Source organism: Neophocaena asiaeorientalis, unplaced genomic scaffold, assembly GCF_003031525.2.
Source record: "Neophocaena asiaeorientalis asiaeorientalis breed wild unplaced genomic scaffold, Neophocaena_asiaeorientalis_V1.1 scaffold260, whole genome shotgun sequence".
NCBI classification, from domain to species: Eukaryota; Metazoa; Chordata; class Mammalia; order Artiodactyla; family Phocoenidae; genus Neophocaena; species Neophocaena asiaeorientalis.
In genome coordinates this window covers 1,045,969-1,064,590 of record NW_020173404.1, presented here as the reverse complement: position 1 = coordinate 1,064,590, position 18,622 = coordinate 1,045,969, and the positions used below count along the sequence as shown (strand labels likewise).

At 39.2% G+C, this 18,622-nt stretch overlaps 1 protein-coding gene across 2 annotated transcripts in view; it reads left to right on the top strand.

The window, feature by feature from the left end:
* MLLT3 (MLLT3 super elongation complex subunit) overlaps positions 1–18,417 on the top strand; it is a 256,728-nt gene extending 238,311 nt beyond the window's left edge. Inside the window, exons 9-13 of one of the 2 annotated variants that reach the window (XM_024747166.1) lie at positions 14–113; positions 1,313–1,387; positions 5,675–5,746; positions 6,908–6,979; positions 13,864–18,417. In XM_024747166.1, coding sequence (XP_024602934.1) covers positions 14–113; positions 1,313–1,387; positions 5,675–5,746; positions 6,908–6,979; positions 13,864–13,995 — 451 coding nt within the window. In that variant the 3' untranslated portion in view covers positions 13,996–18,417. The remainder of the gene's footprint in view (positions 1–13; positions 114–1,312; positions 1,388–5,674; positions 5,747–6,907; positions 6,980–13,863) is intronic. The other variant, XM_024747167.1, reaches the window with a different exon arrangement.
* The last annotated feature ends 205 nt before the right edge of the window (positions 18,418–18,622 follow it).

Genomic DNA, 18,622 nt, shown 5'->3' with positions numbered 1-18,622 from the left:
TGTTTCTTTTCAGAGTTAGCTTAAGTGATGGCAGTGATAGTGAAAGCAGTTCTGCTTCCTCACCCCTACATCACGAACCGCCACCACCCTTACTAAAAACCAACAACAACCAGGTAAGTTGCTGGGTTTGCACTTCTTAAGATTCTGCAGAACTAGAAGTTGATCATTTTTACTAAGCACGCGAAACTTTTCACCCCTTGAGTTTTAAACAAAGTCCCTCTTGGTAGCAAATAAGTGGGAATCTACAGCCTTAGGAGTAAACATAGTTAGGGTAAAAGTACTTCCGTTGTCATGAAAAGTATGTTCCATTGGATGGGTTAATTAATTAGATGCAGGACGGGATGGTGACAAAAAGTGTTGCCCATTTATTCCTGATTTCTGTATATTTTCCCCCTCAGTTGTAAGTAGGCTGTTAAGTGAATAAGAAAGAATATGACTTTTGGAGCTAATATAAAGCCTGGTTCTTTGTTTTACTAATTTACAGTAATTTATTAGTGGGAAAATAACTTTTAACTTATCTCAGTTTCCTCATTTGTAAATGGGGATATTAATATCTACCTTGCTGGTTACTGGGAGGATGACAAAAAATATATGTAAAGGGCATGAGGCATTGTTCATACCTTCTTGGCAAACGGTTGATGATAGATGGTTATTATTATAGGTGTTCTGCCTCTGTGTGCTCATCCAGGAAAAAGGATTATCACTTGGGATTGTAAGGAATAGTTTATAAAATACACAGTAAACAGTGGTCATTATCATTGCTGTTATAAATCAAGGTAAAGGAAAGCTTGTGAATTTGATTATCAACTCAGAATATAGTTATTTGGATAAGGTCTAGGCAGAACTTCAAAAGCTGTGATGAAGAGCTTTTGTTAAACAAATGATTATTTTAAATACTTGCTAAAATGAACTATTTTCAAGTATTGTAAAACCGTCATTATGCATTGAGTTGATACTCTATTACCATGTTATTCTTATTTCTTCGTTTAGACAAATTCCACATGACCTCTACAATAATTGCTTAATTCAAGTTACTGTATGAATGTTAACTTGAAAATAAAGGAAATGTGGTTTTGTAAAATTATTCTGTTTCACAGGTGTCCTACCTGTGATTTTAAATACACTTGCCCTTGGATTTGTGATCTTTGTTTTATGGGGAAACTGTGATTTTATAGCCGAAGCCTTTTTCATTTTAAATTTTGTGTAAAGCATAAGGAAAAATCTCTCAAAATTCCTCATTTATAAAGGTTATCTACAACTTAAAGCCTGCATTATTAAGTAGAAATAATATCAGTGTTCTTTACCTCACCAGTTACAGTTCAACTGCAATTCCTTTGTGACTGCAGGCCCAACCTCATCATCCATTACAGACTGGCCATTCAAGGAGGTGTGCATTCTTCTTCCTTATCCTGACTCCCCGAAGTCCACGTGCTTCCCCACCTCCAGTGCCAGCCATGCCCTTGGCCCAGCCAGCTTTCACCTCCAGTCAGGCGTTTCAGGGGAAAGTGAGGGCAATGGGTATAACCATCACTGCCACTCAGTTGAGAAGAGCCCGGGGCTGGCTAAACTAGATTACTTGGGTTTCTTATATTTATAAGTGTGTGCTTCAGTATGAGCTGGCAAAAGAATAGCATTCAGACCTCGAATATATTTTTATATCCAGTTTAAACCTATATAGGCCTAATTTCTGCTTCCAGTGGGTGGTATATTAAAATTAGGGTACTTCCTGGGCAGTGGCAGTGCCAGGAGTGAAGGACATTAGGGTGTGCTTTTGTACCCCACAGTAGTCTCCTTCAGCATATTTTCCAGTCAGAGTTAAGACTATGCTTGCTAAATAAATGCAGCTCCAACAAGCCCCCATCTTGCCCTGCAGACAGAACTGCCCCTAATCCCTTCCTGACGGGCAGTCTTGAGCTGGCCCTGGTCTCAGGGAAAGGTTTAGAGTCTTTGTCAGACTTTTTTTTTTATTAACCTGTCTAGCAGAATGAAAACAAAAATAAATGGTATCATCTATCTAGAAAGGGTAAAAATTACTTTATCCAATTAAATAGCATACCACTAGTTCCTTGGCATATGCTTATTTGACAGATGTAGCTTCACACATGTGAATCATCAATCTGTCAGGAGTACTCAGTTATATGTCATTTTCTCCATACACCTATAAGCATAATAAGGAGGTCCATATGCTTTCACTTTTAACTAGTTTAGGGTAGGAAATAAATGTACCACAGGGTGCTTTCCTCCTTGGACCTATGTCTTAGAACTGGAGTGTTTTTTAGTCGTGTGTGTGTGTGTGTGTGTGTGTGTGTGTGTGTGTGTGTGTGTGTGTGTGTGTGTGATAGTGATGATGATGATGATCTGAAATTTCACATAAAATAGATGAGAACATACTGGGAAGGCCAAACTGTGACATGGGAAGACTCTTGAGTTTTATTCTTCCATATCCCTTGGCTGTTCTCTGTCTGTAGGTTGATAATGGTCTCTCAAGTTTCTGTAAATTATCAGATAAAGCTGTGTTTTCCTTACCTTTTCTCAGTCTTCTAGGGACTAGGGAAGAGAGAAAGTGCTAATTGAGTCAAACATTTTCTAACTCTTGGAAAAAAGTGAGCAGGGAGAGAGCCACATGTCAACAAAGCAAGTAATTAACCTGAGTATTGTTAGGAGCTACTAGTGATCATTAACATGAAAGACCCATCAGTAAAGAATCCATCTGCTGAATAATTGAGTTGTCAGTCCTCACAAAGGAATACAGAAAAATAATAATCTTGAAATTTTGACTCTCAAGCCATATCCTCAGATTAAGGAGAGAAGTGCAACTCATCGCAGTTCTATTTTCAGAGACTACCACGTGCATAAATGGTGCATCTCAGCAGTCCGGGTGGCTTTTTCTTCCCATACAGCTTAATAGGAAATAATAGTGCCGTGCCATTTTAACCAAAGGTTTTTGGTTTTTTTTTTTTAACTTCAAACCTTGTTATGTGAATTTCAAACAAAATCAAAATTCCAGATCCTTTTTGGCTGAAAGTGTAGAAGGGAGGGAGGTGAGGGGGCCTTAAAGGAAGGAAGCGATCCATGGGACCTGAGTTAATATTCAGAATATGATAAATCACTTATCAGCCTGCAAGGCATGTTGAATGAAATAAAAGAGTCTATCCAGTTAAACTGGTTTGAAATCAGCCCGTGGAAGACAAGGTGCCGTACTTTTCTATTCTGGAGTCGTTTCCTTAAAGATAAGAAATGATCATAAATAAAACAATTGTCTTCAGCATGGCTCAGCTCTCAGAATGAGGTTTTGACAAAGCTGTTTATTTTGGAGCAGGGAGAGATCAAAGCAGGAAGATTAACTGAGCCCTCTCTGGGCAGCCACTCAGTAACTCGAGGCGGATCACTGACACCCGGGGCTTTTGTTCCTGCCACTGCAGCTTCAGAAGAAAGAAACTAGGATTTCAATGTATTTGGGCCTTCTGTGCTGTAGCACTCACGGAATGTGTAGGGTGGGACTTCAGCGCCCTGAATGTTCTGTCTATTTTCTGCTTTGAAGAAAAGGTGGTGGAACTCTCTCAACCTAGTTAACAGCTCTATATGGCAAATAGAGAGTTCTCAGTCACTTGGCCCCCAGAGGGCAATGACTTGGGGGCCTGGAATGGAGGGGGGGCATTCTGGGGTGGGATATGATGGGAACAAAATTCCATTTTCTAGTGCACAAGGCAGGCAGGCACTGTTTGTTCCTCTTGCCTGAAATTGCAGATCTGCTCTGCTTGGGCCCAGCCCCAGATCTGAGTTGGTGAGGAGTGCCATCTACTGACCTACTTACTCCTAGGTCTCAGCGCCAGTGTTCCCTTGAGGTCTCATTTTCAACAACAGAGAAGGAAATTCTGAATGTAGTGGGGTGTTTGGTTTCCTTTACAGTGAAGCATGTTAAAAAAACTATTGCTTTGCCTCTGTGATTAAGTAATTTCCTTGTGTTGCCAGAAGTATTGTATTTGAAGTTAGCTTGGTCACATTGGTCTTCTGGTTATCTTAATGTTAAAAATGAAGAAATAAAGGCTGTTCTCAGGCAAGATTCTGTTAGGAGCTCACTTCTTACTTATACATTTTCCTAAATTCAAAGGAATATGTACCCTTAGAGAAGTACTTGGTCTTTTCTAGAATGTCATCCTCAATAGATACAGTGTTTATTTGTAGTAGAAAATTTTACAGCTGAATGGAAACCTGGATGTTATCTTGTTCATCTCTCTCATTTTTCTCATTTTTTGAGGTTCAGAAATGATGAATGATGGGACTGGTACCTGAACTTGGGTTTCTGAGCCCAATCAATGCTCTTTCTACAAATTAAATTACAAAATAAATGTGAACTCATTTTAAAAATCTTTTTTGTGTTTTGGAAGATGGTAGACCTTTGAACAGAACTGGAGAGTGGGGGGTGTGTGTGTGTATGTGTGTGTGTGTGTGTGTGTTAAAGCAGAAATGGATAAAAAGAAGAGCAGTAGGAATATGAGACTTCTTAAATATCTCCTTTATTTTGCATTTTCTTCCTTAATATTAGCTTCAGGTTATAATAACTCACTTGGTAATGAGGATATAATGAAAAAGACAAATTACCTTGCTTTTTATGTTTCTATACATTAGTAAACACTCATCAATAATTTCAGTGGTTCTCAACCATTTTAAGCAAGGGCCATTTAAAAATATTTCCCTCATAATTCTCAATTTTGAAAATTCTAATAAATCAATTGTATTTATTAAGTAATAATTTGTTTCTCCTTTTTATTAATTAGAAACGTAGCTCCCAACAGTCTGAACAGTATGCAAAACTGCTCTTCGTAACCTAAGCTACAATTGGGTCAGATAAAAGGAAAGGCACTTGATATTTATCATGGGTAAACACATCATTTCTTGAAATACAGAAGATAGTCCTAGCTCTTTATTTCTTGAGTGGGAGGATCCCAAGTTGGGAGCAACCAGTGTCACTGACGGCAACCTTCATTTCCAAAGCTGCCTCAGTTTAGTGGATACGAGTGAGTACTTTTTAGAATCTGAAAGTCAGGTACTAAAAAGGGTATTTGAGTGTTTGTCTTATCATCCTTAGTGTACCGAGCACTGGTAGTCATGCTGAAACAACAGAATGAATAAGAAAAAATTCTTGCCAGAGGGGACTGTAATCCACTACAACTCAGCTGCTGTACATATGTGTGAGAGTGTTGTCACAAAAGAGAAGCAGCCTTGGAAGCTTAGATCAATTTCCTTATCGTCACCTTCTTTTTTTTTTTTTTTTAAGTTCTATTGCCCTGACTCAGCATTTCACATATACGTAATTTATTTTCCCAGAGAAAGTAAGATTAGAGGAGAAGAAAGAAAATGTATGGAGGAGAGATGCTCTTTGGAAAGTGATGTTATTATATGACATTTCATTTTTTTTAAATATCTTTATTGGAGTATAATTGCTTTACAATGGTGTGTTAGTTTCTGCTTTATAACAAAGTGAATCAGCTATACATATACATATATCCCCATATCTCCTCCCTCTTATGTCTCGCTCCCACCCTCCCTATCCCACCCCTCTAGGTGGTCACAAAGCACTGTGACATTTCATTCTTAAGTCCCTTCGTTTAGGTGGTTGGTTAGCTAAGAAGTGCTAGAAATCAAATTTAACTGTGTTCTCTTTGATCCCTAGATTCTTGAAGTGAAAAGTCCAATAAAGCAAAGCAAATCAGATAAGCAAATAAAGAATGGTGAATGTGACAAGGTAGGTGTCCAGTCCATTACTGTGAGTGCTCCAGCACTGACCCTCTTCCATTTCTTTGTGTTTCCCTTGATCATCCTTGCTGGTTCTCCTTTCGTTTTCTTCATCAGAAACGCCTGAAACCTCCAAATGACAAGCACTTCTTCCCAATGCTTTGTAGTTTATTTTCCAAGTCTTGTTTATATCTCCAGTGTTAAGCCTGGCCTTACGCTATCCATGATTGCCAAGGGATTTCAGGCCCATTGAATTGGGAGGTGAGAGAATTGTAGTGCAGGTGGAGGGTTAAGGAATCTCAGACTTAAGTGAGCAGGACATCTGATCCCAGTGCAGTGTGTTTTCCCCAAGTGTGCAGTCACGCATCCAAAATCTGACTTCAAGGGCTGTTGGGGGTTTGTGTCTCGTTGTGGGCAGGGTCCTCACGTGCTTTGCAGGGGCGGGCCTGGCTAATGCTTCACAGACCTTTCTTTTGCCTTCATTGCAAATGGCACTCGGAACATCCAGGCATTTATGCTAGCAAAGACCATGAGTCTGAGTATACAGAGGTGCACCTCTGCCTTTTCAGGGGAGCTCTTGACAAAGCAGATGCTAATGTGGATAGTGACCTCTATTTTTCATAAGACATTCTTCTGTCCTGTTACTTGCTGTTCACTAGCAATGTTAGATGTGACCAGGAGGGACCCAAGAGGGCTTTTTTCTTTTCAGTTTGCCCTGACATAATTGATAATGTGCATCAGTACTTCCATATTCAAACTTGGGCTTTTTTCTGTTAAAATGCTTCTAAGATGGAAGAATAGTTAAAAAAAAAAAAAAAAGAGTGTAGACTGTGATAATACATTTAAACTCACAATTTTTCATTGAGTTCCCCTTCTCTCTGTAGAGGCGTTGTTGGGAGAGGGGGAACCTGCTCACTTGAACCTTGTTGAGAGCAAATAAGTGCAAGAATTGCCCTTTTTATCAATAAAAAGCTGGCTTGAAAAGTTAATAGTTGGCCAAGAGAGATTTGGTCTGCAAAGGCCTTGGGCAGTGCATCCACACAGCCTGGGGTAGAGGGTAGTATGTGGAGCCTCTAACCACTGCTTGTATGTTCTTATTTGTTTATTCTTTTATTTTTGAACTGCTTCCTTAAAGTGCTTGTTCTTTGTGGGGGATGCTGTTCTCTTTCAGGCATACCTAGATGAACTGGTAGAGCTTCACAGAAGGTTGATGACGCTGAGGGAAAGACACATTCTTCAGCAGGTGAGAAATGCTTTTTAACACAACCCTTTCCAGAAACGTCAAGGCCTAGTTTGTCCTGGGCTAGTGTAATAGCACCTGGAGGCCACGCCAGGTGGCCTTCTGAAAGCCCCACACTCTCAGAACTGGCCCAGTGCCACCTGCAAAGTAGGTGGTGGTGGGGGGGTTCATTTCCGAGGCTGCCCAGAAGTCTGCTTTGGGGCTTCCGCGGTACGATGAAAACTGGGCACATGGGGAGGTGATGATGCTGGAATATACTGATCCCTCAGCCGTCTGATGCTGTCATGCGGGCTGAGGGAGGGGAAGGTAGGAATGCAGAAACCTTTGGGGCCAGGCTTCTGGTTTCGTGGGAAAACAGTGATAAGAATTGCAGTCAAGTGCTGTAAACATTTGTGATTCAATTTAGTAACCTTTGCCAATGCTATTCTAAGGAAAATAAATATTTTCCTCATTTGTCTTATCTTGTATAACATACATTCTATTATTATGAACTCAACTGTAGAAGACTTGTAGAGTGGGGAAACTTCTATTAGTACAATTTGATGTTTTGAGAAGATAAGAAGGATGGTTTTTAGTTCTCATAGTTACAGCACATGCGTCCATTGCATTAACAGTGGCTATTGATAAAATAATTTTTCTTTAACACCCAAAGAGAAGATTGGGTTCTAAATTCCAGGGTGGGTTTGTAGATTTTTTTGCTGCTTGAATTTTTTTACTACTTTCAAATGACTTAAAATTAGTACTTAATCTACCCCAGCTGTGTATGGGTTATTTTTTTTTAATGTTTAATGGCTGATGGTCACATTTATATTTTGTGAACATTTTTGCTTAAATCTATAAATACATGCTCTCAAACTTTCCAAGTTCCCTGATTGGTCTGATAAGCTTTTTAACCCTTCTAGAGTTTCAGATTTGAACAAAAGACTATAGACCCTATTTAATTCTTAATTGGGGATAAGTTGCATTTCTTGCATTTCTATCTCAGTGCGTAATGGGTCGGGGAGCAGGGTTTGAGTGGCTTACCCTAAGACATATCCTAGTATTTCGATAGCATTTTTCTTCAGCTTTCTTCTGTGTAACTGAAAATTGTTCAGCCTGCCACTTACCAATTATTTGGGGCTAATTGCCTGAATGGTGATGGTAAATCTATTAGCTGACTTTCCCATCCTTTCCCGAACACCAGCTTTGAACCACTGTGGAGCAGTTGTCTAATAAAGCTATTACAGCACAAGTTGGGCCCAAATAGTGCGTCTCGTAGGAGAGCGAGACAGATGTTTGGTCAGGGTCGGGACCCCTTCACCAGGAAAGCCAACCAGTGAGTTGAGGATACTAGGCTTTTGAGCAGGGTCTTACCTTGGGGTGTCATTGGCATTCCTAATTTCACACTGTCCTTTATTTTGACCTTTGAAAGACTTGTGAGGGAAGGTGGCTTACTGGAGAATTCCATCGAAGTGGATTATTTTAGTGTTCTAGAGGGAGAGAGTGATATCCATGAATTTTTAACCTGGCATAAAGGCACTCCAGGGCCCACAGCGTTTCACCCTAATTGCATTCCCAGGCCAGTTGAAAGCTCTCAGTCTTTGGCCTTTTGCCTTGTAATGCAGCTGAGGCTTGTGATTATGATACCATGATGCATGTCCTGTCACGGTTTACTGCTTAATTAATTCCTATTGTAAAACATAGAACTATTGAGGACTAATGTTATTCTCCACCTTGAGCACTGCTCATCTTGTGGACTGCATTCCACAGAGTCTGTGTATTAGCCACACAGACCCCAGCACCTGAGACAGGATTTCTGGTGAGCTCAGGATCCCATCCCAGGTCTTTTCCTATTAAATACATCCTGTCAAAAAATCTGGCCTGACACTTTTCTTTGGCTCACAAAAGGTGGTTAATATCTTTGTTTTATTCTGGGGACATGCAGTGCTGGCACCCAGCATCTAGATTAATGAACAGAAAGCGCTGGATCAAGAGAGGCTGTGTTCTTAAGGCCCTTTTCCATAAGGTAAAAATATAGTACAGTAGACACAGTCAAAACCAGAGACGTTTGTACCTCGGACTGACTAATAATTTGATTCTTCTTTAAACCACATGTTCCACGTTCATTTGGAATGGGAGATTGAACACTTCTAAACACTTCTAAACTCCCTTGGAGTTCCAGCTCTGAGTCTGGATTTGCATCCTCCTTAGGAGAAAAACAAAAAACCTCTGAGGAAAACCAGGGCTTCCTTAGAGGATGGTTTCGGCAATTTAGGTAACAGCTATTATACATTTAGAATTTTCTTCAGGGAGTTGGGGAATAAATGGTATATCAGAGTGTTCTAACAACATGGAAAACTCTCCCTGAGAAGTGTTTTCTCCAGGATGCCTCTTGACCCAGGGTAGGGCACACGTTGTCACACGGTAGACAGGGCTTCCCCATCCATAGCTGGGGCCATTCTCCAGGAAGTCCTAACTTACCCCACACCTGACTCCCCACCAGACAGAAGCAGTTAAAGCAAAGCTTGTCCATTACTTCCCACTCAGCAAAGAGGCTGCTTCGGGTGGAAAGAATACTGTTTTGTTTTGTTTTTTTAACATAAAAAATATAAAAAAGCATAATCAGACTACAATGCATCTGCCTTTTAATAACTTTTATAACCGGGATTGGGGGAAGGAGCTACAGACTTAACAAGTGGAGCTTACCCTGTTTAAAAAAAAAAAAAAAAAAAAAAAAAAGGCCTGCGTGGTACCCCCTCCAAAGCCGACGTGGCAGGAAATAATCCATCACAGATGTTTTCACAACAACCATCGTCTGAAGAATGAGTTAAGCAGTATACATACGCCTCCTTTTCCACTACCTATAATATACCATGTGCCCTTGCCTGCTTTCCTTATCTGCACTCAGTCTGTCCTTTATTATTGCTATTATTTTGGAGTTGGATTCATCATTGCAGTACGATGCAGGGTAATGACACCAAGGTAGAGCCACGGTGCATCAGCAGAGCGGGGATTCCTATAGACAGGCAGCGTGGCGTCCTTCAGGGACCAGCAGGGTGGTGCTTTTAGGCTTTGTGGCTGTGTCATTGCAGTGAAGCACGTTAACGTGGTGTTTCTGATGTTCTGACTCTTTCAGGATTCATGGAAAGGCACCCACATTTATTTTTCTTCATGAAGTCTTTACTTAATTGAGGGTGTAGGTTCATGCTCTAATAATTCAAATCATTAATGCTGTTCCCATTGGAAATAGTCCTGAACGCCCCATCTGTTGCCACCGCTACTACTTTAAGGCTGTCTCTGCCTCCGCCTGGATGCATTCTTATAAGCTCCCATAAAAATGCAGGGCTCATTTAGTGAGATTGATAAGATCCCCTTCATTTCTTTGCGTGTTGGTTGTGGAGGAGACGCGAGGGCTGTGATTGAATCCCCAGAACCTACAAGGTAGTACAGCGCACGTGAGATGACAGGGCCGAATATCCTAGTGGGCAAATGTGTTTATTTGCTTTAAAACCAAGTGGCCTTTTCTAGAAGGGATTTTTTTATTACTCTGTCTTCTGCCTATTGCTAAGTAATTAGTGAGCAACTATATTGAGTCACAGAAATTTATTTTTTTAAAGGGGTGAGTTACCTGTCATTTTCAAGGGAAAATGGAGGGCTGTACTTCCTTATCCCCACATTGTGGTTTTAGTTTGTCATTTCAACCACTTTACCTCAGCTACTGTTCTCCCTGCTTTCTTCCCTCCCTCCTTTTATTATAATTTTTTTTTAATTTCAAGGAGGTCTTTTCTGAGCTTTAGCTTCTGGCATTTTCCCTGCTTCATTTGTTTTAGTGCTAATGAAATGGCTAACAGTCAATGAGGGGCAGAGGAAAAAGCACTGGGTCTGAAAATTCATGTGCTATATAGTTACCTCCCAGATAATTAAGGATAAGTTTATGTTTACATGGTAATCATAATCATGTTGCCCTCATCTGTGTAGCAATTTGCAGTTTATAAAGAAGCTTCATGTTCCGTATGTTATTTGATCCTCTGAACAACATTGTATGATAGGTAGAACAGGTGGCATTGTCCCCATTTTACAGATGAGGAGACTGAGGCCCAGGGGTTATTGTGTTCTGTCCAATGCCATTCAAATAGTGAGCAGAGTCAGAATTTGATATGCCAAATTCAGGATTCTCTGTTCTGAGTGCTTGGTCATTTACCTACTGACCAGCTAGTTGAGGAGAGGATTCACACTCTGGAATAATTGTCATTTGCTTCCATTGTATAAATTGAAAGGCTATTTGTTTTCATCCCGAAAGAGCTCTCTGAAGAAGCTGTTTGTTTCTATACTGAAGTTTACACATTTTCACTCCGTCTATAGTGTTTCTACACAATGTAGCAAAAAAGATACTTTACTCTGGAAAGTACTTTTAATTCAATCGATGTTAAATATGTATTATAGTAAGTATTTGATTGCCTTGAAAGTCTTCTGTTTGTGGACAGAGCTGTGTATGCGTGTTTCTCTATGTATATAGATGTGTGTGGCTGACTTATCTAAAGCTCTGTTTTAACTATTTACTAATAAAGCAAATGAGGGTTCATTTTAGATCTTTTAGTGTTAATAATAAGATCTAGCTTGATAAATTCTTATGTGAATGTCACACTTTAACCATTACTGGGAACACCCCTTCTGATATTCTCTTGATGCGTGTGATAGAACGCTGAGTCCAGTGGTTTAAGCAAGTAAGGCTCCCTCTCCGCCCTGCATCCCCCCCTTCCTCGCCACCCCATATAATAATAAGCCTGGAAGTAAGTGATTCATGGTCCGTGTGGTGGAAAAGATGCTACTGAGGACATAGACTCCTCGCCTTCCTGCTCTGCCATCTTTCACATCTTGCATTCATCCACTTGAGGGGACGACAACTGCTGCACTTCCAGGATGGCATCTTCATTCCAGACAGGAAGGAGGAGCAGAGGGCAAAAGCCTCATGCCCATTGTCCATACCCTTTCGAAAATTTTCCTAAAAGGCCAGTGACTTCTGACAAATAAACTGTAAATAGCAGTGTCTGCCCAGTGCTGCAGGTGGGTCTCGGAGGCAAGTATATAGCTGGGCATATTGCCACTCCCAGAAAATCAAGCTTCTGCTAGTAAAGAAGAAGGGATAAATGGATATTATGTAGGCAGTTCGCTGTGTCTGTCATGATTTTGCAATGGGAGTAACTGATTTTGTTATTAAACCCATAGTTACATCTGTAAAAAAAATAGTTCCAGAGGTTGAATAAGGCAATAACAGCTCAGTCTGGAGTTGCGCAATTAATGGGATTGAGGTTCACTATGTCTTATGTTTCTGCGGCAAATATGTCAGGAATAGGGAGCACATTTTCTGTTGAGAGCCACTGACCCATAGGGAATAGTTCACAAATTTACTGTTTTTTTTGAAGAAAACTAACTGTAAGAAGAAAAGGTCAAAAGTTTCCATTCTGCTTTTTCAACCGGAAATTAGATAATCTAAAACTTCATTGAATAAGTAATAGGCTGAATAGTTAAAATTATTCCTTTTAAGATGATTGTACTAAAGAGAACAGAAACATGTGATAGAAAAGGAGTAACAGACAACTAAAAATAAGCAAAATGGTTTGCCAGTTGGTTTCTCTGTGCAAATACTTTTTCTTTCATCTTGATGCGGATTTTCCTCTCTCCCCGACAAAGCTTACTAAAATCAACCCCCCTCCATCCCAATTTACTCACAACAAACATACCTAGAACCCATACTATCCAGGAATAGCATCTATTTCTGTCAAAATTATTAGTAAAATAGGAATAGAAAGACACGTAACATGATAAAAGATTCTTTCAAACCCATAACCAACATCACTGTTAATGTTGAAACCTTAGAGGCATCCTCCCGAAAGCCAGGCAAGACCAATAGTGCCTCTGTCAACCACTTTTGTTTATCATATTTCTGGAACTTGGAGCCAATTCAAGAAATGAGGTATAACTATTCCCAAATGGGGAGACAAAGGCATCCTTTCTTTCTGCAGATGATACTTATCACCCCAGATACTCAAGTGCATCAACTGAACGTGACTAATGGAATGACTATAGATTTTTATTTATTTTTTGTCAAAGCATAACAAGATGTACAACTAGATGAATTTTAACAAAGTGAATGCATCTTTTGTAACGAGCACCCAAGTCAAGCAACAAAACAGTTCCAGCACCCCAGAAGGCTTCCTTGAGCCCCTTTCTAGTCACTACCCATGATCTTCAGGAGGTGGAAATGTAGACAGTTTTATTCTTTTTCTTTGTGGGTTCTTGAGTTTTCTAAACTTTCAACAGTAATGTAATCAGAAAGAAAAATGATCATTATATATATATGTGTCTGCGTGTATGTACTTTTTCTATAAGGAGTTCTGTTATTTCTAGGCTGGAATTTCCTTTCATCTATTAAGAAAAATGATCATTATATATATATGTGTCTGCGTGTATGTACTTTTTCTATAAGGAGTTCTGTTATTTCTAGGCTGGAATTTCCTTTCATCTATTAATGGACAGCCACTGTCCATTGAGTCAGTAACTAATTTTTAAAAGGGGTCTTGAAATTCTATCTCCCACTAGCTACCCATTCTCACTCCCACCCCTATAGTAAAAAGGTCTGTTGATGACTTGGAAGTAGGAATCAGTTTAAAGACTATGAATGAGAACAGGTAGTCTGCTCTCATTGAGAAATTCAAAGGGTTAATATTCCTTTGACCTACCAAACTGGCTAAGAAGTAGTTTGGTGCCATTACCAGTATAGGACCTTCCTGCTATAAATGAGACTATTAATCACTTGGTTCCATATTTGACTCCCTCCATCTCTCTCTCTTTTTGCCTTTTGATGTCTATTGCTTATTGCCTAAACTTTCTCTTATTTACTCCTCTAGATTGTGAACCTTATAGAAGAAACTGGACACTTTCATATCACAAACACAACATTTGATTTTGACCTTTGCTCGCTGGACAAAACCACAGTCCGTAAACTACAGAGTTACCTGGAAACATCTGGAACATCCTGAGGCTACAACAACTGGATGCATCAAAAACTCTGGTTTTTTTTTTTGTTTTTTTTTGGTTGTGATTTTTTTTCTTGTTTGTTTATATGGAAACACTCAGAATGATGCAACCAAAAGGGAAAAAATAAAAAGCAAACAACCTTCAGCTTTATTTTTCTTTAAAGCCAGTCATCATCTCTTGATAAAGGAGAGGTTAAGCAAACCAGCCTCAGCGGACCACTCTTCTCTCCAAGAAAATCCCCGGGAAGAGTTAGCCTGGATAGCCTTGAAAACAAACAGATCAAATACAACACGAGAAAACTTAAAGAATGTGTATGGTATCATGTATCTCTCTCTGTGGTGGTTCATTCCACAGGACGAATGCATATTCAACACACTGCCTTATTACATAACTGATCTATTTATTATCGCATACAGATATTCTAGAGTCGTTGAGGGAATGACACCACAAGACATTCTAAGTACTCGGTCCCGTGGATGCTCTTTCAATGCAGCACCCTTGCCATCCCAAGCCCAGTGACCTTACTCGTATACCGTGCCACTCTCCACCAACTTTTTCCAAGTCCCTTAACTCGTTGCAGTCTGTATTTTCCACCTTGTTTTTCCAGTCCCAGGACACAAATGATCAACTGGGGGGACCAAGTAGCCACCCTGATTTTCTTCTTTGTGGTCTTTTTCCTGAAAGTTGGGGCCCAGTCCTTGGCTGTATCCATATAATGATCTTGGACCATGGTTAGAAAACGCACCAAATAGGATCATACGAATTGCTGTCTAGCCTTAGTCAATAAACCTGTAGGACTTTTAAACAAACGTGTACCTGTAAACGTCCTGCATCCAGCATTGTTGAGATGTCATCAACATCCTTGTGTCTGTTTTACTGTTACGGTATTAGGTAAATATGGAAGTGAATGCATTCCACAGGATCATAATTTTTAAAAGAGGAATTCTGGTTCTGTTTTCTAAAGAAATGTTGTAGAAATTCTTCATTTGGTTCTATTTATTAGTAAGAGTTTTCAGCTTTCTTTGGCTGCCAGTGTGTTACCCATCTTTACCATAAAACCTGGAAGAAGAGATTTTTGTTTGTTCACATATGATCCTCTTAGACTCTTTTATATTTGAAAAATTAAAATCTTTCTTTGGGGGAAAATTCTTGGTTATTCTGCCATAACAGATTATGTATTAACTTGTAGATTCAGCGGTTCGATACCTGTTTAGTCACTTGCTTATGTTTCCAGAAGGATTTCTTGTACTGGTGAATATAAAGATGGTTGGGGAGGGGGGGATATTTTTGTTCTTGCTGTACCCTGTTTTGAAACTAGAAATCTGTCCTGTGGCATGCAAAAGAAAGCAAATTATTTTTAAAAGAAAAAAAAAAAACCAAACCAAAGTACTTTTGGTGTCATTATTCCATTCTCTCCATAAGTGGAGAATGCAAAATGTGAACAGTTCGTCTTCCAAGTTTTGGCTAGGAATTCAACCGAAAAGAAAAGAAACGAAGAAATACTTCTGGATCCAAAGGTTCGTTCACTGGATCAGCCTTAAGAAAGTCTCTATGTGTGCTCATGGACCAGTATCTCCCTTGTTTATTCCCATGCCAGATGCTGTCTTTTCATACAGAGATTAACTAGTGTCTGTACAGAAAATGGTCTTTCCAGACCCATTCTTTTGGGCAGGAATGTAAATGCAGATTGATAATGGAGTTATTTCTGCATTTCAACAAGGGGATTTTTTTTTTTTTACATTGTTTCTTTCTATCCAGAGACACTATCTTTTCCTTTAAAAAAATTATAATACAGCCATACTCCTTGTAAATTACTTTTCAGAAGCATCCCGTTGAGGACAAGTGTACTTTTTCAATAATGTTATGACTCTTGATGATTGGCATGACCGACCTTGAAGCATTTGTTTTGTAGTCCACTTCTCAATGTTTAATTACAGAGAAACTTTGTGAGTCATTTTGGACATTAGGTGACTGATGAATTGAGTGGTTTTAGTTGTGTTTTGTTTCTTTTTTTAACTTTACAGGTGAAAGGGGTGGGCAATGCTTATATGGAATTTTTTGCAACATTTAAAAATCTTTAAAAATTTCTAAATGCTAATCCACATATTCTAATTAAGCCAGAAATGTATGTGGTTTAACTAAAATATCTATATAGCTTAACTAGAAATGTATATATGTAGTTTGGGCCATTTTTATTTTTGTATCTAAATTGTGTGGCCAAAACCATGATTTGGCAATGTAAAGATTTTTTTGTTCCCTAGGTTACTAACCAAGAAACTGGTTAACATATGTAACAAGACAAAAAGGATAGCAAGAAGGGAAGCTATTACAGTGATAAACTTTAGACCTAAAATTTAGGTAATAAAGTAAATGTCTTCAGAATATCATCTGTAAATTAATAAAATTCAGGAAACTTGCCCTTCTGTTATTCATAGAGACAGCAAAATGAATTTTCCATGAAATTCCAATAGAATAAGAGTCATGCTGTTGAGTTTTTAGAAGTTGAACTCTTGCTCTCATCTAATTTTTAAATGCAGAAATAATAAATCCCCTTTCCATTAAATTCAAATAGTTATACTTAAAGTAACCCACTCAGTTCTGCCACGTTTATATACACTCACCTTTAAAACCTGTTAAAAAGATTTTTGGCATGCGTGGATTCTAACATGGCTTTGGTTTTTTTAAGCACAAAGGGAAAATGGCAGGGTTTAATTTTTTGGTCTAAATAAAATTAATTGGGTGAGTGTGACTACGGTTTAAGCCAGCCAGAGTATGATAAACTTTCTTTAAATTTTCCCCCAGTAATTTGAGGGGAAGGAAACACGTACAGAACTTTTTCCCCCCCTTATCAATTACCTTTTGCCCCTGGTTTCGCAGCAGGATATGTATGAGAGGGGGTGCTTCTATCTTAGCATATAGCAGACGAGTTAGCAACAAAAATGCTTGCAGCTATTTTGTTTCTTCACCATAATCCACCTCTCTCTCTCTATGCAGACAAATAGAGATGTCTATATATGCTTGCATATTGTGTCAAAGTTGGGGAGAACATAAAAACTTAAGATTAGGAACAAAAACTGTAGAGGAAAAAAGTCCTAGGAGAGTGTCCTAAACATTTTAAAATTGCGAAGCAAATCTCTCTAATCTGAATAATTACCCACATTTTGTGTAAAGAGCCAATAAAGTTGGTTCTCTTGCACTAAAAACTTTCTTCCACCAAAAATGTTTCTCCTGATAACTTTTACAGACCTAACTGCTCTTTAAAATAGACAGTTTAGGCGTGCATAACATCCCACATACTGTTTCAAGCCCCGCACATGTTAACAAGTTGACATATTGTGTAAGAGAGACTTTATTCGTAAATGTTTTAACTCTCCCCAGGTGACAGAGTTGGATGTTCAGTGTTGGAAGTGGTCAGTGCTGGTGTTGGGTGGTGTGTGTTCATTTTTCTCACTGTGGAGGTGACCAGCTCTGGACTAGTTTGCTGCATGCTCGTTACTTTCCACCCTTAGCATTTTTGTGTACTAATGCTTTGTACTCCATATGTACACACATCTTATCGTCTTGCTTTGGACTGTTGCTCTAAAGCTATGCGTATAATGACTACTACAGCTGACATGAATGCTGAGGAGTCGATTCCCATGATTTAGTCTAGTCGGGCTGGAAGTCTACATCTTTTGACCTCTTTTGTTTTATATGATGCCTTTTTATCACGTAGGCACTGCCGTCCCCAAATATCCCTTGTAAAGATGCATTGAAGAAGTCAAAGGAAGACAAAGCCACGTCTGTCTGTAAACTGTAAATATGTATTTTGGCGCTTGTACTCCAGTATTCTGAAAATAGAGTTATGATGGAAATGCTGACAGATCCTTAACGGTGGCCAGAGCTACCATGCAGTGCAAAAATAAATTAAGTAAATTGTATTCTTGAGATTAACAGCGCAAGGCCAGTACGTTTTATAAATCTGTCAGTATCTTTTTTTTTAATGGAGTGTGTATGTGTAGTTATGTTGAAAGATACACTGTGTATGTGTGTGTAGATGCTATTATGTGAACTACAAGGCATTCGTCAGATGTATTTCCCATCTCTAAAACCCATGTTGAAATGTAAGTACAGATGGACAGAAATAGGTGTTTCACTTAAATTCATATCGAATCTGTTGTGGTTCCGTTTTCTTAACAATTCAGTAAGACTGTACGTTGTAAAGAGTCATTCGACCAAAGTTTGGTTTCCCTTTGCATACAGGAAAGATGAGCCCCCAGCCTTTCTCAAGAAGTGATGCTGGTCTTAAGGAAGAAAGAATGGCGAGATCAGAACCAGCTGAGAGCACAGTTCGTGCCCCATTCATCTGTGAGTCCCTAGGGTCTAGCACCACTTTCTGTGTCCTAAAACCAGTATATTCTTTAAGCTCTGCAGAGACTGGACAAGAAATGGTAGGGTACATTCTTGGAATAAACCAGGTTACTTGTGCATGGTGTTTTTTTTTCTTTTTCCCCCTATTTCTCCCAGAGGTTTTGTTCATAATCTAAACAAAGGCCTTGCATTTACTCTAGTGACAAGAAATACTACCTTGATTGGACAGGAAGGAGAAAAACTACATCAACAAAGAGAATAGAATACTTTCAGTTTGGC